This window comes from Oncorhynchus kisutch, linkage group LG19, assembly GCF_002021735.2.
Source record: "Oncorhynchus kisutch isolate 150728-3 linkage group LG19, Okis_V2, whole genome shotgun sequence".
Lineage (NCBI taxonomy): Eukaryota > Metazoa > Chordata > Actinopteri > Salmoniformes > Salmonidae > Oncorhynchus > Oncorhynchus kisutch.
The window spans coordinates 43156647-43181580 of NC_034192.2; the positions used below are offsets into that span (position 1 = coordinate 43156647).

At 41.8% G+C, this 24934-nt stretch overlaps 1 protein-coding gene across 6 annotated transcripts in view; it reads right to left on the reverse strand.

Annotated features, from left to right (window-relative positions):
• The window catches only part of LOC109864856 (follistatin-related protein 5), a 190930-nt gene that overhangs the window by 6185 nt on the left and 159811 nt on the right, over positions 1 to 24934 (reverse strand). For all 6 annotated transcript variants that reach the window (XM_031797808.1, XM_031797806.1, XM_031797805.1 and 3 more), the window contains 5 exons: positions 24027 to 24053; positions 18354 to 18472; positions 9276 to 9425; positions 6496 to 6603; positions 5679 to 5803 (listed from right to left, as the gene is read on the reverse strand). In XM_031797808.1, coding sequence (XP_031653668.1) covers positions 5679 to 5803; positions 6496 to 6603; positions 9276 to 9425; positions 18354 to 18472; positions 24027 to 24053 — 529 coding nt within the window. The remainder of the gene's footprint in view (positions 1 to 5678; positions 5804 to 6495; positions 6604 to 9275; positions 9426 to 18353; positions 18473 to 24026; positions 24054 to 24934) is intronic.

The following is a 24934-nucleotide window of genomic DNA, read 5'->3' on the forward strand; positions in this document are numbered from 1 at the left end:
AAAGTGCCACACAGACTATTTCAATGAACACCCCCCCTTTGTTTTTACACTGCTGCTACTCGCTGTTTATTATCTTTGCATAGTCACTTTACCCCTACCTACATGTACAAATGACCTCCGATACCCCCTGTATATAGCCTTGTTATTGTTATTTTATTGTGTTACATCACATTTTTTTTATCTTTAGTTTATTTAGTAAATATTTTATTTTTTCATGAATATGTCATGTATCGGTATGAATGTGTTATGTATGGGTTAATAATGTCCTTATTTCTAACCATCCTCCAATATGAAAATGTATGTATATTAAATGATGTATATTTAATAATGTATGTTAAATCATGTATATTTAATCATGCATATGAACACTGCAATGTCTACCGACAGACTCTTACTGGCCATTGTCCATTCACAGATCTAACCGTAAAAACATGACATACAATACAGCCAACAAAACTTTCAACCCTGTTCGGCTCACCACCAAGCGAAGTAGACACAACAGCACAAAAGATTGGAACGGAATTGAAGTCCAAGACCTCAATAATAGAGTCGGCAAAAACATTGACTAGAGACTCCATGTGCCCTAAGATCACAATCAAGGGGCTCTTGTAACCAGCGTTATCAGACGTTTCCAAGGGAGGGTAGGGTATTTAAAAAGGCCTTATGCACAACACCATATCCTTGGCATCAATTCACAACTCCCCAATGCCCCCAGATGGTTTTGCCTGGCAAATCTATAAGCCTTCAAAGCCTTTGTATATTGTGATGTTTAGTGCCCTGGACTCCAGTTTTGTGCTATGAGATACACTGACTGCATATTGGTTTGGGGGAGTTGTTGGGCACACCCACAATGGATCGATCTTGGCTGAGGCTAATGGAGTTATTTAGCATGAAAAGCTATAATCAGTAGGTGTGCTCGATTGAGTTTAATCTGTCCAAAGTGGGCAGGGTTTGTTTTCCATTGGACCTAAAGGGTGAGAGTCCGCCTACCCATTGGGAAGTTCAATCTTGTTCAATCTAGTGCACATAGGGCAATGTGTACATGTGTTATGTGTGTGTGTGTATATGTGTGGGTTTGGCGTGAGAGTGTCAGTGTAGTGTGTTTGAGTGAGTGTTTGTACACAGTGACCTCCAAAAGTATTGGGACAGTGACACAGTATTGGCTTGAAATGATACAATGACTATGAGGTTAAAGTGTAGACTTTAATTTGTCAGCTTTAATTTGAGTCAGCTTTAATTTGAGTCAGCTTTAATTTGAGTCAGCTTTAATTTGAGGGTATTTTTTATCAACAGCTGGTGAACCATTTAGATATTACAGCACCTTTTGCACAGTCCCCCCATTTTAGGGGACCAAAATTATTGGGACAAATTCACTTACAGTACCAGTCAAAAGTTTGAACACACCTACTATTTGAGGATCTTTCTTTATGTTTACTATTTTCTACATTGTAGAATGATAGTGAAGACATCAAAACTATGAAATAACACATATGGAATCATGTAGTAACCAAACCATTTTATATTTGAGATTCTTCAAAGTATCCACCCTTTGCCTTGATGACAGCATTGCACACTCTTAGCATTCTCTCAACCAGCTTCATGAGGTAGTCACCTGGAATGCACTTCAATTAACAGGTGTGCCTTGTTAAAAGTTAATTTGTGGAATTTCTTTCCTTCTTAATGCGTTGTAGCCAATCAGTTGTGTTGTGACAAGGTAGAGGTTGTATACAGAAGATAGCCCTATTTGGTCAAATACCAAGTCCATATTATGGTATTAACAGCTCAAATAAGCAAAGAGAAAGTCCATCATTACTTTAAGACATGAAGGTCAGTCAATCCGGAAAATGTCAAGAACTTTGAATGTTTCTTCAAGTGCAGTCGCAAAAACCATCAAGCTCTATGATGAAACTGGCTCTCATGAGGACCGCCACAGGAAAGAGTTACGTCTGCTGCAGAGGATAAGTTCATTAGAGTTACCAGCCTCAGAAATTGCAGCTCAAATAAATGCTTCAGAGAGTTCAAGTAACAGACATCTCAACATCAACTGTTCAGAGGATTCTGTGTGAATCAGGCCTTCATGGTCAAATTGCTGCATAGAAACCATGACTGAAGGACACCAATAAGAAGAGACTTGCCTGGGCCAAGAAACAAGAGCAATGGACATTAGACCGGTGGGAATCTATGTCTGAAAGTAGTCAAAAGTTTAGGATTCGGTCCCATATTCCTAGCACGCAATGACTACATCAAGCTTGTGACTCTACAAACTTGTTGGATGCATTTACTGTTTGTTATGGTTGTGTTTGAGATTATTTTGTGCCCCATAGAAACTAATGATAAATAATATATTGTGTCATGTTTTGTCACTTTTTTTGTAAATAAGAATATAATATGTTTCTAAACATTTCTACATTCATGTGCATGCTACCATGATTATGTATAGTGCTGAATGAATCGTGGATAATAATGAGTGAGAAAGTTACAGACGCACAAATATCATGCCCCCAAAACATGCTAACCTCTCACCATTACAATAACAGGGGAAGTTAGCATTCACTAATGTGTGCTAGTTGTGAATTCCATACTGTAACTAGCTAGATCACTTGGCGTGTGCTGCACAACAGTGATTGACTCACAAGGCTCCGTTCTTCGTTGTGTGCTTGTAAACAAATGTGACTGGGGACTAGCGCTAAGCTTCATAATGAAAAATGATGTGATTGGTGACATGAAGAGCCCGATCTGCAGGTATTTACTTAAAAAGTAGCTACAAATATTTTTAAACGTATACTAAATAGTTCAACAGTAATGACGCTATTGAAAAACCATCCAATGGATATTTCTGAATACCCCGGTATTCGGTACATAAAGTAAACACCCAAAGCCTAGTTAATTCTGCATTTCACATTAAAGGAGAGATCAAGGGAGTTCACTAAGTGAAACTTTTGCTTGTGGAGACACCAGAGCTTTCACAAAAAATAAATAAAAGCTTTTTAATCTAGCAAGTACTTGGGATAGTCATTATTTCTTAATTAGCATGGCGTCATGAATGAGCAAGAACTAGCTAATACTGGGGCGTAAAAGGATCAACATAGTTAGGCCCATAGGGATGTATCCAAACCGAAATATGTAATGGGCAATTACACCGTAACAGAGTGATGCTGAGACTCAGATTTATCACTTTAAATGTATGCCAATGAAAAACAAATGATTACAAAGTTAAACAAATCAACTCTATGCATAAGGATACACATTTATTTGAGGAACAGTGCAAATGCAAATTTTGCTAACAGATTGATGGCACCAACAGCACAAACCATCATTCTGTTACCAAACTTTGCATCTGAACTGTTCTTCGAGTATGGTTTACTTTGCAATCATTGGTTTTTGTTTGACATACATTTGAAAGTGAAAAATCTGAGTCTCAGCATTACTCTGTTACCGTGGAATTTCCTTTACGCACACATTTTAGGCCACGTACTGTAATGTCTGGACTGTAATAATCCACCTCTGAGATACATCAAAAATATCCAGCTGGGATCAAAATTAGGTTAAATAAAACACTTATTTTTGTTTCTTTTCAGAAACTTCTACATCTAAGAGACCATGGTGTTTGTCTTTCTAAACATACAGGTGAAGTCAAAAGTTTACACACACTTAGGTTTGAGTCATTAAAACTAGTTTTTCAACCACTCCACAAATGTCTTGTTAACTAACTATAGCTTTAGCAAGTCGGTTAGGACATCTAATTTGTGGATGACAGTCATTTTTCAAACAATTGTTTTCAGACAGATTATTTCACTTATCATACACTGTATCACAATTCCAGTGAGTCAGAAGATTACATACACTCAGTTGACTGTGCCTTTAAACAGCTTGGAAAATTCCATAAAATTATGTCATGGCTTTAGAAGCTTCTGATAGGCTAATTGACATCATTTGAGTCAATGGGAGGTGTACCTGTGGATGTATTTCAAGGCCTACCTTCAAACTCAGTGCCTCTTTGCTTAACATTATGGGAAAATCAAAATAAATCAGCCAAGACCTCGGAAAAACAAATGTAGACCTCCATAAGTCTGGTTCATCCTTGGGAGCATTTTCCAAACGCCTGAATGTGCCACGTTCATCTGTACAAACAAGTACGCAAGTCTAAACACCATGGGACCACGCAGCCGTCACACCACTCAGGAAGTAGACGCGTTCTGTTTCCTAGAGATGAACATACTTTGGTGCGAAAAGTGCAAATCAATCCCAGAACAACAGCAAAGGACCTTGTGAAGATGCTGGAGGAAACAGGTATAAAAGTATCTATATCCACAGTAAAAACGAGTCCTATATCGATATAACCTGAAAGGCCACTCAGCAAGGAAGAAGCCACTGCTCCAAAACCGCTATATAAAAGCCAGAATACGGTTTGCAACTGCACATGGGGACAAAGATCATACTTTTTGGAGAAATGTCTTCTTGTCTGATGAAACAAAAATTGAACTTTTTGGCCATAATGACCATCGTTATCTTTGGAGGAAAAAGGGGGATGCTTGCAAGCCGAAGAACACCATCCCAACCGTGAAGCACGGGGGTGGCAGCATCATGTTGTGGGGGTGCTTTGCTGCAGGAGGGACTGTTGCACTTCACAAAATAGATGGAATCATGAGGAGGTAAAATTATTTGGATATATTGAAGCAACATCTCAAGACATCAGTCAGGAAGTTAAAGCTTGGTCGCAAATGGGTCTTCCAAATGGACAATGACCCCAAGCATGCTTCCAAAGTTGTGGCAAAATGGCTTAAAGACAACAAAGTCAAGGTATTGGAGTGGCCATCACAAAGCCTTGACCTCAATCCAATAGAACATGTGTGGGCAGAACTGAAAAAGCATGCTCTGTCAGGAGGAATGGGTCAAAATGTACCCAACTTATTGTGGGAAGTTAGTGGAAGGCTACCCGAAACATTTGGCCCAAGTTAAACAATGTAAAGGCAATGCTACCAAATTCTAATTGAGTGTATCTAAACTTCTGAACGACCGGGAATGTGATGAAAGAAATAACATCTGAAATAAATCATTCTCTCTACTATTATTCTGACATTTCACATTCTTAAAATAAAGTGATGATCCTAACTGACCTAAGACAGGACATTTTTACGAGGATTAAATGTCAGGTATTGTGAAAAACTGAGTTGAAATGTATTTGGCTAAGGTGTATGTAAACTTCCGACTTCAACTGTAAATTCTGATTACTTTTCTGTGTTTTTTAGCAACCCTTTCAGGCAGATCTTGGTGGACCTAATTACAACTAGGGCTAGCGAACGCAGCTCGCCGGGAGACTGTTAACATTCTTAAATCCCGGAGACCTCCTGCTTGGCACTTGGCTTCCTCCACCTCTCCAACTTGGTAATGTGCCAGCCTTCTGTATCAAGTTAAGCTTCGGAGTCTCGGTGAGTGTCCGTCAAAAGCGCATGGTCCAAATCAATCTGCTCTGCATATGTCGACTCTTTGTTGCTGACAAGTGGTGGTTCAGTGAACGCGCCCCACCCGCTTTTCTGAAGGCGAGGGGGAGGGGGTGATTTTCGGGAGTTAAATGACTGTCTTTAGATTCACTCTCAAACACCGACACTCTCGCACACACACACCCACACACACATGCACACACACTTACTCTCTCACACACACCGACACTGACATACCTGATGTGATTAATGATGAGGCTAGCGGCAGGAATGAAGAAATCATCCACCCTATCAAAGTGTCTGTCGACTGGCTGGGTGTGGACGGTATGGTGGGACACACTCCCGCTGGCCTGATTGATCACCTAGCACCAAACCAGGAGAGAGGGAGGGGAGGGGAGGGGAACGGAGGAGAAGAGGGGGGAGATATTTAACATGAGCCACATGAATTATTCACTGTGTTTGCCTCCTGTATCGCCTCTGACACAAACTCACACTGCTAGGAGAGACCCTGTGTGTGTGTGTGTGTGTGTGTGTGTGTGTGTGTGTGTGTGTGTGTGTGTGTGTGTGTGTGTGTGTGTGTGTGTGTGTGTGTGTGTGTGTGCACGCGCCCACAGGCAGGCTAGTCTTAATTATGCCTCAATGCACTAGAGAGACTGGCACCTCCTAACAACCCAGCAGCAGTGCTGGCTAATAACTTGTATCGAGCTGCAAACAGAAAATGCCACCTGGAACTGTGCCATCTGGGAAAGGGTTGTTGACAAAACTTGGATTGACAGTTGAGAATGTGTCCCAATGGAAGAATAGTAATTATTAGAAGGCACATCAATTGTATGGCACATCACAATGATTTGACACCCTCTCATAACATATATATATATATATATATATATATATATATATATATATATATATATATATATATATATGTATTGTCAATAAACAGTGAGTTACACTAAACATTATAGTATTTGACATAAATAGGCTTACTTTAGTATCAAGAAAGTATCAAAACCAACACAATGTATTGTATTTTGGTGTGATATCAAACAGTTACCTGCAGAGTGGGGAAGTTCCTCTCCATGTCTCCCCAGCTGAGGACCCACACCTGGTCATGGGATTTGTCATAGTGCAGCTTCACTGGGTAAGGGTCGGTGCTCACCGTCTGAAAGCACACACAAGAATAAACCTCATATAGCACAGCTCTTCATCAGTCTCATCACGCTTTAGATTTCCTGGCGTGCCAGGTGGACTTCTGGGAGTTTTGCATTGGTCTCATCATGCCAGGCGAGCTCAATCAAGCACAGCTTGGTACAAGCACAACTATTTGAAGCCATGACTGCACTTAAGAGCAACTCAGGAAAATTCAACACCGTTTTTGAACAGATATACATTTGACGGTCAGCACAGCCCATATCAAAACTTTCCTCACTTGCTAATGCATTGGATTTGACAGGAAGAATCCAGTTTTCCTTTTTAACAAGATAGAAGGGAGGCTCGCCTTTTTTATGTATGAGATGTTTGAAGGTGGAGCAGCATTTCAAATCGAGCGGTAACAGTGGCAATTGCTCTACAACAACAAAGAAATTGCTTTCAATCCGTATAAATTCCTTGACACCTGGCTATGATGTGTTCCAGTCGGCTCCGACGGATGAGACATGTCTGTGACAGCTGAGTGGCTCCCATGCATTACGTCCACTCGGGTACAGATTGACAGTAGCCAACACACGATGAGAACAGAGAGAAAAACAACACAACACTAGTTTGGTCCAAAAAGCTGTAATTGTCATTCTTTCTAGGAAATTAGAGCAGACACCAAAACAATCTCAATGGTATTTTTGTCCTTCCCTTAATGTCAAGTTTAGTCTACTATGAAATCGTAATGGCGCATTTTAACTGGCTGCTTCATGGTAAAGTGTATGGTATTACAGTGAGAGTAAACACGTCGTGACGGGATTTATCATACGAGGAGATATGAGAGCGATGTGTTGAGTCCTAGCTAATCTCTGAGGGTGTAATCATCAGAGGGAACAGGTGTGCACACAATGTTGTTGTTCTCTTCCCCTCCTGCCTCTGGAGGAGTGTTACTGCATCCATAGTCACTTGTACCTACTCTGTGTCTGTGATAGTGGCTATGCTATGAGTTACACAGAATAAATCAAGTAGGCTGATTTTTGTTATTGAAATAAGTACTTTATAACTTTATAACGTTTATGTATAAGGCATACAATACAGTGGTACCAACTATGTAGGACATTTCTCACCACACTATTCAAAGACACACCTATCCAGTCAATTTAAAGCTACACATAGTAGGTTAATTTAAAGCTACACCTAGCCAGTCAATTTGAAGTACAACTACAATTTCGGAGACAATATCATTTTTCTTTCCTTGGTAGAGCTGAGGGACGATCAGGTGGCTAATTAGCATTAGCTCATCTAAAGTAATGAAACCAAACCTCCACGTGACCCAATAATGAGCCTGAGACGGTCGCAACAACCTGACTACCGGTGGGCCCTGGGGAGTTTTTTGCAGCAGAAATTGGGCACTTTCTGGTCCCCTTGCAGAGTCCTTTTACTCTGAGACACACACACCTTTTTTAAGCCGGAACGTACGCAACCTGCTTAAGCCACCCTCCTACTGTAAGAACATTGGATCCTTTTCGTTCATCATAACCATTCCCATGCAATGATAGGCTGACAATTGTTTTTTTTTTTTTGGGGGGGGGGGGGGGGTCATGGTCAGCAATGATGTAGAGGCAAAATAATAGGTGGGTAGACGTTAATTGACGTTTACAGTGAATAAAATTACACTCCCTATATTTTCAATGCATTTTTCCACAATAGGTGTGTAAACACTTATGCTAGATTAAAAAGTTGTGTAAACGTCCTTTATGTGCATTTATCCTCCACTACACCACTCATGGTCAGGTTATATACACTTGTTGTAAAAAGATGTAAAAGATGTACATGTCTTTATCCTTTATTTAACTAGGCAAGTCAGTTAAGAACAAATTCTTATTTACAATGGCAGCCTACTGGGGAACAGTGGGTTAACTGCCTTGTTCAGGGGCAGATTGACAGTTTTTTACCTTGTCAGTTTAGGGATACTGGCCCAACGCCCTGACCAATGGGCTACCTGCCGCCCCATGTAACACAATCAATTGTACCTATCTGAGCACTGGCACCAGCTTTCACTGGTTTAAGATTTTTTTTTAAAGGCACACATCTTTTGGTCGAATTACGGAAAGGACATTCAAACAATGAAACCCAAATCTTTATCACAAAAAAATAACTGAGTTCCTAAATGAAGGACAGTGCATTTGTATCAAGATGAATTCGGACTCAACTGAAGCTTTGTGAAAAAGGCTGTGTCCTTCCATTGACCAGAATAGCTAGCTTTTGGGCTACATTTTTGTCAGTTATTGTGAATAGTGTAACCCTCTCTGAAACATCAACTTCGTAATTTATTCAATGATGTTTGGAAACAATATTAAAAACAACAGAAAAACACATTTGCATTGAAAGTGTGAAACAAATATTCAAGGTCCTTTTGACTCAAGGCTTCCTCTATGAATGCTTTGAATGCCATGGAAATTGACACATTGGAGTGAGGAGAATGGGCACAGATATGAAAAAGGCACAATAACACATTTTTATTACAATACAACATTACAGCCATTGCTTTGTAGCCAATTGTCTGCCATCTAAGGGACTTCCTAATATGGATGCCATACTTTTGGTTTGGCATTGTGTTTACTCCATAACACTCCACAGCAGAACCTGTCCAAAGATGAAGGTAATGTTGATTATTACATTTTTGGGGCCCGAAATTACCTGGACAGCCTTCTGAGCTGTAATGTCGACGACAAGCACCCTGGCCAAGGTTGGCTGTGTAACATAAATAAATTTGTCCTTCACGTTGACTGCCGATGACCACACACACTTCTGCTCGGCCTCCCCCGCTGACTTGGGGCAAACCTCAGCCTGAAAATAAAATAAAACAAAACACACAACCACACACAGTTAATACTGTACATATATCGTGCAACATTGATAAAGATGACAAGTTAGCTTTATCTTCTTTCTTCCCCCTGAAGCTAGGGGGAAAAGTGCTGGATAAGAGCGTCTGCTAAGTTACTAAAATGTTCATTATTTTATCAGCCATCCCCTAGTCCAAGCCTCTCTTATCACAACAGCAATACACACACATACACACAGATTGCTGTGTTCTGGTATGTTATGCAAGAACCAACATCTCCCATCTCCCTACCGCCTGTGTGCAAGCCACCACAGTCCCTATATCCACCCCCCTCAACCTGGCTAAATTTGGCATGCTGTACACGTGTGGACTGAGCTGTGCAGGCTCTGTCCTTCTATCCTCTGCTCTGTCCCTGTGTCCCCTCCCGTGGCCTGTGAGCCCAGCTCAGCCCCAGCGTCTGTTCTCTGTTCTGGGATATGGGAGGATTTGTTTGGGTCATCATGGCCCGGTTTGGGCCACGCAGTCGCATCCTACTGTCACAGAGGGGGGTTTCTCTGACAGGTGTCACACATCGCCACGGGCCCAATCCCCTCAGTAAACCCAAGATTTGACATCCAGCAGAGAGTGTGAATGGCGGAGTGTGTGTATGTGTGTGGCCGTTGATTTGTGTGTGGGTACTACTGGGCAGGGACGATGACTTTCAGAGCGAGGTGAAGATGGTGTCCTGTTGATTTGCCAATATACCATTCCAATACTACACACATCAAATCAAATTGTATTTGTCACATACACATGGTTAGCAGATTTTAATGCGGGTGTAGTCAAAACAACTACCAAATACACACAAATCAAAAGGGGTGAATGAGAATATGTACATGTAAGTATATGGATGAGCGATGGCCGAGCGACACAGGCAAGGTGCAATAGATGGTATAAAATACAGTATATACATGTGATATGAGTAATGTAAGATGTGTAAACATTATTAAAGTGGCATTACTTAGAGAGCATTGTATAAAGTGACTAGTGATCCATTTATTAGAGTGGCCAGTGATTGGGTCTCAATGTAGGCAGCAGCATCTCTGAGTTAGTGATTACTGTTTAGAAGTCTGATGGCCTTGAGATAGAAGCTGTTTTTCAGTCTCTCGGTCCCAGCTTTTATGCACCTGTACTGACCTCGTCTTCTGGATGGTAGCGGTGTGAACAGGCACTGGCTCAGGTGGTTGATGTCCTTGATGATCTTTTTAGCCTTCCTGTGACATCGGGTGCTGTAGGTGTCATGGAGGGCAGGTGGTTTGTCCCCGGTGATGCATTGTGCAGACCGCACCACCTTCTGGAGAGCCTTGCGGTTGAGGCCGGTGCAGTTGCTGTACCAGGCTATGATACAGCCCGACAAGATGCTCTCGATTGTGCATCTGTAAAAGTTTGTCAGGGTTTTGAGTGACAAGCCAAATTTCTTCAGCCTCCTGAGGTTGAAGAGGCGCTTTTGCGCCTTCTTCACTAATACTGTGTATGCCGAGGAACTTAAAACTTTCCACCTTCTCCACTGCTGTCCCTTCGATGTGGATAGGGGGAGCTCCCTTCTGCTTTTTCTTGAAGTCCACGATCATCTCCTTTGTTTTGTTGACGTTCAGTGAGAGGTTATTTTCTTGCACTCACCTCCTCCCTGTTGGCTATCTCGTTGTTGTTGGTAATCAAGCCCACTACTGTTGTGTCGTCTGCTAGCTTGATATTTGAGTTAGATGCGTGCATATTAGATAGATATTGTTTCCTACTTTCCCCACCTGGGGGGCGGCCCATCAGAAAGTCCAGGACCCAATTACACAGGGCGGGATTGAGACCTCCAGCTTGATGATGAGCTTGGAGGGTACTATGGTGTTCAATGCTGAGCTGTAGTCAATGAACAGCATTCTTACATAGGTAGTCCTTACATAGGTATTGTCCAGATGGGATAGGGCAGTGTGTAGTGTGATGACGATTGCGTCGTCGGTGGACCTGTTGGGACGGTATGCAAACTGAAGCGGGTCTAGGGTAGCCGTTAAGGTGGAGGGGATATGATCCTTGACTATAGTGCCTTGCAAAAGTATTCATCGCCTTATCATTTTTCCTATTTTGTTGCATTACAACGTGTAATTTAAATGAATTTATATTTGGATTTCATGTAATGGACATACACAAAATAGTCCAAATTGGTGAAGTGAAATGAAAAAAATAACAAAAAAAAACGGAAACGTTTTTCGTGCAAATGTTTTCTTCCCATTTCCTATGAAGCCCCTAAATAAGATCTGGTGCAACCAAATACCTTCAGAAGTCACATAATTATTTAACTAAAGTGTGCAATCTAAGTGTCACATGATCTGTCACATGATCTCAGTATATATACACCTGTTCTGAAAGGCCCCAGAGTCTGCAACACCACTAAGCAAGGGGCACCACCAAGCAAGTGGGACCATGAAGACCAAGGAGGTCTCCAAACAGGTCAGAGACAGAGCTTTGGAGAAGAACAGATCAGGGTTGGGTTATAAAAAAAAATCTGAAACTTTGAACATCCCACAGAGCACCATTATTAAAAAATGGAAAGAATATGGCACTACAACAAACCTGCCAAGAGAGGGCCGCCCACCAAAACACACAGACCAGGCAAGGGAGGGCATTAATCAGAGAGGCAACAAAGAGACCAAAGATAACCCAGAAGGAGCTGCAAAGTAACTGTGCATAGGACCACTTTAAGCCATACACTCCACAGAGCTGGGCTTTACGGAAGAGTGTCCAGAAAAAAAGCCATTGCTTAAAGAAAAAAATAAGCAAACATGTTTGGTGTTCGCCAAAAGGCACGTGGGAGACTCCCCAAACATACAGAAGAAGTTACTCTGGTCAGCTTATTGGCCATCAAGGAAAACACTATGTCTGGCAAAAACTCAACACCTCTCATCACCCCGAGAACAAAATCCCCACAGTGAACCATGATGGTGGCAGCATCATGCTTTGGGGATTTTTTCATTGGCAGGGACTAGGAAACTGGTCTGAATTGAAGAAATGATGTATGGCGCTAAATACAGGGAAATTCTTGATTGAAACCTGTTTCAGTCTTCCAGAGATTTGAAACTGGGACGGAGGTTCACCTTCCTGCAGGACAATGACCCTAAGCATACTGCTAAAGCAACACTCAAGTGTATTAAGGGGAAACATTTACATGTCTTGGAATGGCCTAGTCAAAGCCCAGACCTCAATCCAATTGAGAATCTCTGGTATGAATTAAAGATTACTGTACACCAGCAGGACCCATCCAACTTGAAGAAGCTGGAGCAGTTTTGTCTTGAAGAATGGGCAACAATCCCAGTGGCTAGATGTGTCAAGTTTATAGAGACATACCCCAAGAGACTTGCAGCTGTAATTACAGCAAAAGGTGGCTCTACAAATTATTGACTTTGGGAGGACGAATAGTTACTGTATGCACGCTCAAGTTTTCAGTTTTGTTGTCTTATTTCTTGTTTGTTTCACAATAAAAAAATATTTTGCATCTTCAAAGTGGTAGGCATGTTGTGTAAATCAAATCTATTTTAATTCCAGGTTGTAAGGCAACAAAATAGGAAAAATTCCAAGGGGGGTGAATACTTTCGTAGTCTCTCAAAGCACTTCATGATGACAGAAGTGAGTGCTATGGGGTGGTAGTCATTTAGTTCAGCCTTCTTGGGTACAGGAACAATCGTAGAAATCTTGAAGCATGTGGGGACAACAGACTGGGATAGGGAGTGATTGAATATGTCCGTAAACACACCAGCCAGCTGGTCTGCGCATGCTTTGAGGATGCAGCTAGGGATGCCGTCTGGACCAGTAGCCTTGCGAAGGTTAACACGTTTAAATGTTTTACTCACGTCAGCCATGGAGACCTAAGATCTACATACAGTAGGTCTTAGCTCGAGTGCTTATGTTCACGTGGGTGCTCATGTTTATGTAATCAGATGGCAAATCAAACTTTATTTGTCACGTGCCGAATACAACAAGTGTAGACCTTACCATGAAATGCTTACTTACAAGCCCTTAACCAAAAGTGCAGTTCAAGAAGAGTTAAGAAAATATTTACCAAATAAACTGAAGTAAAAAATAAATAAAAAAAGTAACACAATAAAATAACAATAACGAGGCTATATACAGGGGGTACCAAGTCAACATGCAAGTCAACATAACATGTACAGGTTAATTTGTACATGTAGGTAGGGGTGAAGTGACTATACATAGACAAACAGCGAGTAGCAGCAGTGTACAAAACAAATGGGGGGGGGGGGGGTCAATGTAAATAGTCCGATGGCCTCTTCATTAATTGTTCAGCAGTCTTATGACTTGGGGGTAGAAGCTGTTAAGGAGCCTTTTGGTCCTAGACTTGGTGCTCTGGTATCGCTTGCCATGCGGTAGCAGAGAAAACAGTCTGACTTTGGTGACTGGAGTCTCTGACAATTTTTGGGGCTTTCCTCTGACTCTGCATATTATATAGGTCCTGGATGGCAGGAAGCTTAGCCCCAGTGATGTACTGGGCTGTACGCACTACCCTCTGTAGCGGTCAGATGCCGAGCAGTTGCCATACCAGGCGGTGATGCAACTGATCAGGATGCTAACGATGGTGCAGCTGTAGAACTTTTTGAGGATCTAGGGACCCATGCCAAATCTTTTCAGTCTCCTGAGGGGGAAAAGGTGTTGTTGTGCCCTCTTCACGACTGTCTTGGTGTGTTGGGACCATGATAGTTTGTTGGTGATGTGGAAGCCAAGGAACTTGAAACTCTCGACCCGCTCCACTACAGCCCTTGTAGTCCACTATCAGCTCATTTGTCTTGCTCACATTTAGGGAGAGACTGTTGTCCTGGCACCACACTGCCAGGTCTATGACCTCCTTCCTAAAGGCTGTCTCATTGTTGTCGGTGATCAGGCCTACCACTGTTGTGTCGTCAGCAAACTTTTTAAAATAAAACAATAAGACAAAAATGTAACCTTTATTCAGTTAAGAACTGACTTGCCTAGTTAAATGATGAGCTTTGTGGGCACTATGGTCTTGAATACTGAGCTGTAGTCAATGAACAGCATTCTCACATAGGTGTTCCTTTGTCCAGGTGGGAAAGGGCAGTGGGGAGTGCGATTGAGATTGCGTTGTCTGTGGATCTGTTGGGACGGTATGCGAATTGGAGCGGGTCTGGGGTATCTGCTGTTGATATGAGCCATGACCAGCCTTTCAAAGTACCTCATTGCTACCGACGTGAGTGCTACGGGGTGGTAATCATTTAAGCATGTTACCTCGACTCCCTTGGGCACAGGGACTATGGTGGTCTGCCTGAAACATGTAGGTATTACAGACTTGGTCAGGGAGAGGTTGAAAATGTCAGTGAAGACATTTGCCAGTTTGTCCGTGCATGCTTTGAGTAGAAGTCCTGGTAATTCATCTGGCCCCGCTGCTTTGTGAATGTTGACCTGTTTAAAGGTCTTGCTCACATCGGCTACGGAGAGTGTTATCACACAGTCGTCCAGTCGTAACTGTTAGACCATTTACTTTCAATCACAGACTTGGCAGTCAACAAGATAAATGAAGATACATTTTCATGGACATGTTTGTGATCAAAACTATTAAAACCTCTGGGATTTAATCAGATTTCTAATTTCTGCCTCTATCAAATCAGAATCCATCTGGAGATTGAATACCTTAGAGACTACCTCAGAGACTCTACCTCAGAGACTCTACCTCAGAGACTCTACCTCTACCCTCCTGTAGACAACACTGCAGTATGTCGCAACTGAGCATGTGTGAAACCCTAGGCAGCTAAGCAGAAAAAAATATGTCAGTTTCAACCAACATTGTCCTTGGATCAAATGAAAAGATTTAGAAGTATAGAAAACATAATGTGAAGCTTGTTGGGCGAGAAAGCTGCCTGGGGACAATTTGTGCTCTGTAGATCATATTTGATTTTGTAGTAAGACTAATCCTTAGCCTTGGACACAACAAACACAAACCTTCAACCTAAAAAAAACCATGTTCTGTAGCCTCCCTTGCTTCCTGCCTCAGGAAATATGTCTGCCTCCCTACTCACTGTACTAGGAATTTCTCACAGCATTGCATCCCATCTTCATCTGCCACGTGTATCACAGTAAGACGGCCATATACTACTTAGGAATAATTAATTGTTGGGTCGTTACCATGAACGATCAATCAATGCTCATCTACACTAGGGATCCAGAATGAACTTAAGCCTCTGAGCTAATGTACTCACACAACATTCCCTGTAGACAGTGCATGTGCTGCTGCCATAGAGTTCACTGTGATTGATATTCTAATACAGACACCGTCTCTCAGAGGAGCCCGGGCCTGATCGTTGTACATTCATAGCGCACCTTCGCACATAACAGCTGTCCAATCGATGAAAGGGGAAAAGGAGGAAAGCACCCATTTCAGTACATGTGTAAATGTAAGAGGCATCTATCAGCGACCTGCTTTGAATAATACACTGGTTCAAAAGTGAAGGTGCAGCAGAGAGCGAGAACCATTTCAACGTCAAATGGCAATTCAACGAGAGAGAGAAAGAGAGAGAGGGACTTTTGGGAGCGCAAAAGTGCATGATCTTTCAGTTAATCTAATACATGAAAAGCAGAGAGACAATTAACTCCATATTTGTACACACACCCCTGCAGCCCACTGGCGTACCTCACAACCCCGCAGCCCGTTGGCCTACCTCACACCCCTGCAGCCCACTGGCGTACCTCACAACCCCGCAGCCCGTTGGCCTACCTCACACCCCTGCAGCCCACTGGCGTACCTCACAACCCCGCAGCCCGTTGGCCTACCATACACCCGCGCAGCCCACTGGCGTACCTCGCACCCCCTAATCCCATTGGCCTACCATGCACCCCTGCAGCCCACTGGCCTACCATACACCCCTGCAGCCCACTGACCTACCATACACCCCCACAGCCTCTGTGCAAGGTGTGGGGACCTAGAGATTCCCCCACCCACTTCAACTATGACAGACAAAATTAGAAAAAAATGTAATGAATTTATTAGCAAATTATGGTGGAAAATAAGTATTTGGTCACCTACAAACAAGCAAGATTTCTGGCTCTCACAGACCTGTAACTTCTTCTTTAAGAGGCTCCTCTGTCCTCCATTCATTACCTGTATTAATGGCACCTGTTTGAACTTGTTTGAACTTGTTATCAGTATAAAAGACACCTGTCCACAACCTCAAACAGTCACACTCCAAACTCCACTATGGCCAAGACCAAAGAGCTGTCAAAGGACACCAGAAACAAAATTGCAGACCTGCACCAGGCTGGGAAGACTGAATCTGCAATAGGTAAGCAGCTTGGTTTGAAGAAATCAACTGTGGGAGCAATTATTAGGAAATAAAAGACATTCAAGACCACTGATAATCTCCCTCGATCTGGGGCTCCACGCAAGATCTCACCCCGTGGGGTCAAAATGATCACAAGAACGGTGAGCAAAAATCCCAGAACCACACGGGGGGACCTAGTGAATGACCTGCAGAGAGCTGGGACCAAAGTAACAAAGCCTACCATCAGTAACACACTACGCCGCCAGGGACTCAAATCCTACAGTGCCAGACGTGTCCCCCTGCTTAAGCCAGTACATGTCCAGGCCCGTCTGAAGTTTGCCAGAGAGCATTTGGGTGATCCAGAAGAAGATTGTGAAAATGTGATATGGTCAGATGAATCCAAAATGTAACATTTTGGTAAAAACTCAACTCGTCGTGTTTGGAGGACAACGAATGCATCCAAAGAACACCATACCTACTGTGAAGCATGGGGGTGGAAACATCATGCTTTGGGGCTGTTTTTCTGCAAAGGGACCAGGACGACTGATCCGTGTAAAGGAAAGAATGAATGGGGCCATGTATCGTGAGATTTTGAGTGAAAACCTTCCATCAGCAAGGGCATTGAAGATGAAACGTGGCTGGGTCTTTCAGCATGACAATGATCCCAAACACACCGCCTGGGCAACGAAGGAGTGGCTTCGTAAGAAGCATTTCAAGGTCCTGGAGTGGCCTAGCCAGTCTCCAGATCTCAACCCCATAGAAAATCTTTGGAGGGAGTTGAATGTCTGTGTTGCCCAGCAACAGCCCCAAAACATCACTGCTCTAGAGGAGATCTGCATGGAGGAATGGGCAAAAATACCAGCAACAGTGTGTGAAAACCTTGTGAAGACTTACAGAAAACGTTTGACCTCTGTCATTGCCAACAAAGTGTATATAACAAAGTATTGAGATAAACTTTTGTTATTGACCAAATACTTATTTTCCACCATAATTTGCAAACAAATTCATTAAAAATCCTACAATGTGATTTTCTGGATTTTTTTTCTCATTTTCTCATTTCTCAAGTGTACCTATGATGAAAATTACAGGCCTCTCTCATCTTTTTAAGTGGGAGAACTTGCACAATTGGTGGCAGACTAAATACTTTTTTTGCCCCACTGTATCTCCCAATTTCATTATCACGCAGTAGCTTTCGCTTGCCCAATCGCCATTTAAAAAAATACACAGTGGAGCTCCATTGCCTTCTTCAATCATGCAGAGACAGGCAGCATGAAGGTCTCGTCATTGATTTTACTGGAATTTTATTGTGCTTTACAATGGTATTCCTATTACAGTTAACCTGGAAGTATTCCGTTTTTGGGGCACTAAAATAAGGTCAAATTTACGGAACAGTGCGATGTATGAAGCTGCAGGACACTACTACCTATTTATTATGGGTTGCAACTACTGTTTGTACAAACACAGCTAACAGCTAGCAAGAAGAAAAAGTGTTTCTGTTAGAAGGCCTGAAGGAATCATACTATGGGTGGTTGGTCTTCAACAGCTAATCTACTAGCAGTAGCCCAACACCTAGCACAATGTTACATGAAATGGAAGTGTTTCTGTTTGTGGTAGGCATCTTACCTGAAGTCCCAGTAGCTTCTCGCTGGGCTTTATGTGTCTCTGGATCTCACATGCCACTGGCTGGATGACTTTGATACCATCCTCGTAAAACACATAGAACATATTGGCAATTCCAAGACCTGGGTGAGAAATACAACCTTGTTACAAGTCAGACACAGGGTTTATTACAAGGTGAACAACAAACTACTATGGCAACTGGCATGTAGAATGACATAAAGCACAGTTAAAACCAGTGGTGGAAAAAGTACTCAGTTGTCATACTTGAGTAAAAGTAAAGATACTTTAATAGAAAATGACTCAAGTAAAAGTGAAAGTCACACTGAACAAAAATGTTCATGTCCCATGTTTCATGAGCTGAAATAAGCTGAAATAATAAATCCCTTTTTTCCCCCTTTATTTAACCAGGTAGGCTATTTGCGAACAAGTTCTCATTTGCAACTGCGACCTGGCCAAGATAAAGCAAAGCAGTGTGACACAGACAACAACACAGAGTTACACATGGAGTAAACAATAAACAAGCCAATAACACAATAAACAAGTCAATGACACAGTAGAAAAAAGAAAGTCTGTATATACATATACAAATCTGTCGTTCTGCCCCTGAACAGGCATTAACCCACTGTTCATAGGCCGTCATTGAAAATAAGAATTTGTTCTTAACTGACTTGCCTAGTTAAATAAAGGTAAAATAAAAAAATAAAAAAATACACAAAATATTATTTTCTCAAATTGTGTGCACAAATTTGTTTACATTCCTATTAGTGAGCATTTCTCCTTTGCCAAGATAATCCAGCCACCTGACAGGTGTGGCATAGTGAGAAGCTAATTCAACAGCATGATCATTACACAGGTGCACCTTGTGCTTGGGACAATAAAAGGCCACTCTAAAATGTGCAGTTGTGTCATAGAACACAATGCCACAGATGTCTCAAGTTTTGAGGAATGTCCACCACAGCTGTTGCCAGAGAATTTAATTTTAATTTCTCTACCATATACCGCCTCCAACGTCGTTTTAGAGAATTTGGCAGTACGTCTAACCGGCCTCACAATCACAGACCATGTGAAATCACTCCATTCCAGAACATCCACATCTGCCTTCTTCATCTGCAGGATCGCCTGAGACCACCCACCATGATGAAACTGAGGCGTATTTCAGTCTGCAATAAAGCCCTGTTGTGGGGAAAAACTCTGATTGGCTGGGCTTTTGACACCCAAAAGTAGTTTTGGGTGTCAGGGAAAGTGTATGGAGTAAAAAGTAAATTATTTTCTTTAGGAATGTAGTGAAGTAAAAGTAAAAATAGTCAAAAATATAAATATTAAAGTAAAGTACAGATACCCATAAAAACTACTTAAGTAGTACTTTAAAGTATTTTTACTTAAGTAATGAACTTTACACCACTGGTTAAACCTTAACAGTGGAGGTAATTAGCTAGTTCAATATACCTGGAAAAATGACATATTATTAGCTGTTTGCTATCAGTAAATGTATTTTCTTTGGTTGCATAAACTTTAGTGGGTAGTTTCAGTAGTTAGATACACCACTGACATGGCAAAAAATAATAATATTAAAAGTAACTACTGAAAACACTACGAAAATTTGAATTCAGTTAAACTACCAAAAAGCTACTTTAAAATGTAGTTAAATTACTAGTTGAATTACATGTAGTGGAACTACTCCCCAACACTGTTCGTTAGACAGTGTCATTATAGAAACTAATGTACAGTATCCATATTAGGACAGCTTGACATTTCCATTGAATTTGTGTCAATCAATGTAATTTAATCTACCTCATCTCATAACATGATACAGTAATTCACTGTTCAATAAGCTCAGGGCCCTGGGTCTGAACCCCACCCCGTGCAACTGAGTCCTGGACTTCCTGATGGGCTGCCTCAACACAGGGGCCTCACAAGGGTACGTGCTCAGCCCCCTTCTGGACTCCCTGTTCACCCATGACTGCATGGCCATGCATGCCTCCAACTAAATCAACGTCAACAAATGAAGGAGCTGATCGTCGGACTTCAAGAGACAACAGAGGGAGCAAGCCCCCATCCACATTGATGGGACCACAGTGGAGAAGGTGAAACGCTTCAAGTTCCTCGATGTACACATCAATGACAATCTGAAATGATCCACCCAGTGTGGTGAGGAAGACGCAACAGTGCCTCTTCAACCTCAAGAGGCTGAAGAAATTTGGCTTGACCCCTAAGACCCTTAAACTTTTTCAGATGCACCAGTGAGAGCATCCTATCGGGCTGTATCACAGCAGGATACGGCGACTGCACCGCCTGCAACCGCAGGGATCTCCAGAGGATGGTGTGGTCTGCTGAACGCACCAACGGGGGCACACTGCCTGCTCTCCAGGAAACCTACAGCACCCGATGTCACAGGAAGGCCAAAAGATGATCAAGAACATCAATCACATGAGCCACTGCCTGTTCACCTGGCTATCATCCAGAAGGCGAGGTCAGTACAGGTGTATCAAAGCTGGGAGCGAGAGACTGAAAAACAGCTTCTATCTCAAGGCCATCAGACTGTTAAAAAGCCATCACTGGCCTCTACCCATTACCCTGCCCTGAACTAAGTCACTGTCACTAACCGGCTACCACCCGGTTACTCAACCCTGCGCCTTAGAGGATGCTGCCCTATGTACATAGGCATGGAATTACTGGTCACTTTAAAAATGTTTACATACGGTTTTACTAATTTCATATGTATATACTGTATTCTAGTCCACTATTGCTGCATATATTTTATTATATCCTACGTATTCTACAGATATACTAAATATTCTATCCACATACTGTCCATAATGTCTATACATCACATCACATCACTATGAAATAACACATATGGAATCATGTAGTAATTTTTTTAATTCTTCAAGTAGCCACCCTTTGCCTTGATGATAGCTTTGCACACGCTTGGTATTCTCTCAACCAGCTTCATGAGGTAGTCACCTGGAATGCTTTTCCAACAGGAGTTCATACATATGCTGAGCACTTGTAGGCTGATTTTCCTTCACTCTGCAGTCCAACTCATCCCAGACCATCTCAATTGGGTTGAGATCGGGTGATTGTGGAGGCCAGGTCATCTGATGCAGCAATCCATCACTCTCCTTCTCAGTCAAATAGCCCTTACACAGCCCAGATATGTGTTTTGGGTCATTGTCCTGTTGAAAAACAAATGATAGTCCCACTAAGCACAATCCAGATGGGATGGCTTATTGCTGCAGAATGCTGTGGTAGCCAAGCTGGTTAAGTGTTCCTTGAATTGTAAATAAATCACTGACAGTGTCACCAGCAAAGCACCCCCACACCTCCTCCTCCGTGCTTCACAGTTGGAACGACACATAAGCAGATCATCCATTCACCTATTCTGTGTCTCACAAAGACATGGCGGTTGTAAACAAAAATCTCAAATTTGGATTCATCAGACCAAAGTACAGATTTCCACCAGTCTAATGTCCACTGCTTGTGTTTCTTGGCCCAAGCAAGTCTCTTCTTCTTATTGGTGTCCTTTAGTAGTGATTTCTTTGCAGCAATTTGACCATGAAGGCCTGATTCACACAGTCTCCTCTGAACAGTTGATGTTGTCTGTTACTTGAAGCATTTAGTTGGACTGCAATCTGAGGTGCAGTTAATTGCTGATTTCTGAGGCTGGCAACTCTAATGAATGTATCCTCTGCAGCAGAGGTAACTCTGGGTCTTCCTTTCCTGTGGCAGTCCTCAGGAAAGCTAGTTACCTCATAGCGCTTGATGGTTTTTGCGACTGCACTTGAAGAAACATTCAACGTATTTGAAATGTCCCACATTGACTGACCTTCATGTCTTAAAGTAATGATGGACTCTCGTTTCTCTTTGCTTATCTGAGCTTTTCGTGCCCTAATACGGACTTGATCTCTTACCAAATTGGGCTGTATACCACCCCTACCTTGTCACAACACAACTGATTGGCTCAAATGCATTAAGAAGGAAAGAAATTCCACAAATGAACTTTTAACAAAGCTCACCTTCATGAAGCTGGTTGAGAAAATGTCAAAGGAGTGCAAAGCTGTCATCAAGGCAAAGGGGGGCTACTTTGAAGAATCTCAAATGTAAAATATATTTTGAGTTGTTTAACACTTTTTTGGTTACTACATGATTCCATATGTGTTATTTCATAGTTTTGATGTCTTCACTATCATTCTACAATGTAGAAAATAGTAAAAACAAAGAAAATCCCTGCAATGGGTAGTACTTCACTGGTACTGTATACAGTGGGGCAAAAAAGTATTTAGTCAGCCACCAAATGTGCAAGTTCTCCCACTTAAAAAGATGAGAGAGGCCTGTAATTTTCATCATAGGTACACTTCAACTACGACAGACAAAATGAGGGAAAAAATCCAGAAAATCACATTGTAGGATTTTTTTATGAATTTATTTCCAAATTATGGTGGAAAATAAGTATTTGGTCAATAACAAAAGTTTATCTCAATACTTTGTTATATACCCTTTGTTGGCAATGACAGAGGTCAAACGTTTTCTGTAAGTCTTCACAAGGTTTTCACACACTGTTGCTGGTATTTTGGCCCATTCCTCCATGCAGATCTCCTCTAGAGCAGTGATGTTTTGGGGCTGTTGCAGGGCAACACGGACTTTCAACTCCCTCCAAAGATTTTCTATGGGGTTGAGATCTGGAGACTGGCTAGGCCACTCCAGGACCTTGAAATGCTTCTTACGAAGCCACTCCTTCATTGTCATGCTGAAAGACCCAGCCACGTTTCATCTTCAATGCCCTTGCTGATGGTAGGCTTTGTTACTTTGGTCCCAGCTCTCTGCAGGTCATTCACTATGTCCCCCCGTGTGGTTCTGGGATTTTTGCTCACCATTCTTGTGATCATTTTGACCCCACGGGGTGAGATCTTGTGTGGAGCCCCAGATCGAGGGAGATTATCAGTGGTCTTGTATGTCTTTTATTTCCTAATAATTGCTACCACAGTTGATTTCTTCAAACCAAGCTGCTTACCTATTGCAGATTCAATCTTCCCAGCCTGGTGCAGGTCTACAAATTTGTTTCTGGTGTCCTTTGACAGCTCTTTGGTCTTGGCCATAGTGGAGTTTGGAGTGTGACTGTTTGAGGTTGTGGACAGGTGTCTTTTATACTGATAACAAGTTCAAACAGGTGCCATTAAAACAGGTAACGAGTGGAGGACAGAGGAGCCTCTTAAAGAAGAAGTTACAGGTCTGTAAGAGCCAGAAATCTTGCTTGTTTGTAGGTGACCAAATACGTATTTTCCACCATAATTTGCTAATAAATTCATTAAAAATCCTACAATGTGATTTCCTGGATTTTTTTCTCTCATTTTGTCTGTCATAGTTGACGTGTACCTATGATGAAAATTACAGGCCTCTCTCATCTTTTTAAGTAGGAGAACTTGCACAATTGGTGGCTGACTAAATACTTTTTTGCCCCACTGTATATGTTTATACATTGCTCATCCTAATATTTATACATTTCTTAATTCCATTATTTTACCTATAGATCTGTGTGTATTGTGTATTGTTAGATATCACTGCACTGCTGGAGCTAGGAAAACAAGCATTTCACTACACCTGCAACAACATCTGCTAAATATGTGTATGTGACCAATACAATTTTTTAAATTTTAAATAGTTTAAATACAAACATACCTTCCTCTCTCCACAGAATGTTTGCCACTGAAGGGAAGACAAGAAAAGAAAAACCAAGAATGAGCATTAGTGGGAAATCGATGATTGTCCCTTTTTGAGCATTCACACACCAACTAAGATAAAACAAAATGAATGTTTTATGAAAAGTGTCTCTTTGACACTTAGTGCAACAGACAACCAATAGAAACCCCCAGTTTGAGAATAATTTGATACCAAAAACTTGAGGGTGAAACACAGTCCAGGTGGTATATTGTAAATACACATACACAGAAAAACATTTTACAACATTTGTTCTTGTTTTGTTGTCAGCCACACTAAAAAGCCATCCTTAGAAATCTGTACTATGTACTGCAAATGCATGTACCACGTGCTATAAAATTGACATGATATTGAATTAAATAAATGTACACCTCAGGTAAATTATCCATCAATAAATATGTTTTACGTATTAGGGTATTAGCCATCATATCATCAAATCTACATATATCTCAAGCGTAGATGAGTTCTAGAGGTCATTAAAGAGGATTATTTTGTGAGACTATTTTTGGCTGACTAAAACTGCCGTAATTTCTCATTAAATTCACTTGGAGACAACTAATGACATGGAATTGGAAACTACAGCTGCATAATAACCAAGCGGCTTTAATGCATGAACTGGAATACAACCCCACAAAGCCCTCAAAGCCTTTTGAGATGAGAGTGAGGTGCCTCTTAAAAGGATGTGCTCATTTCGCGACAAGTACAGATGAACACCCAGAGCCTGTGCACTGAGTGAGCTCGGCCTATCACAGAAAATGTGAAGATTTTGCCATTCAGGAGCAGATGCAAATAACAGACCCATTTCTTTGTCTTGACTATCCTCATTTTCCCGCTGTATAAGCGCGATGACCTTCTACTATTGTTCATCC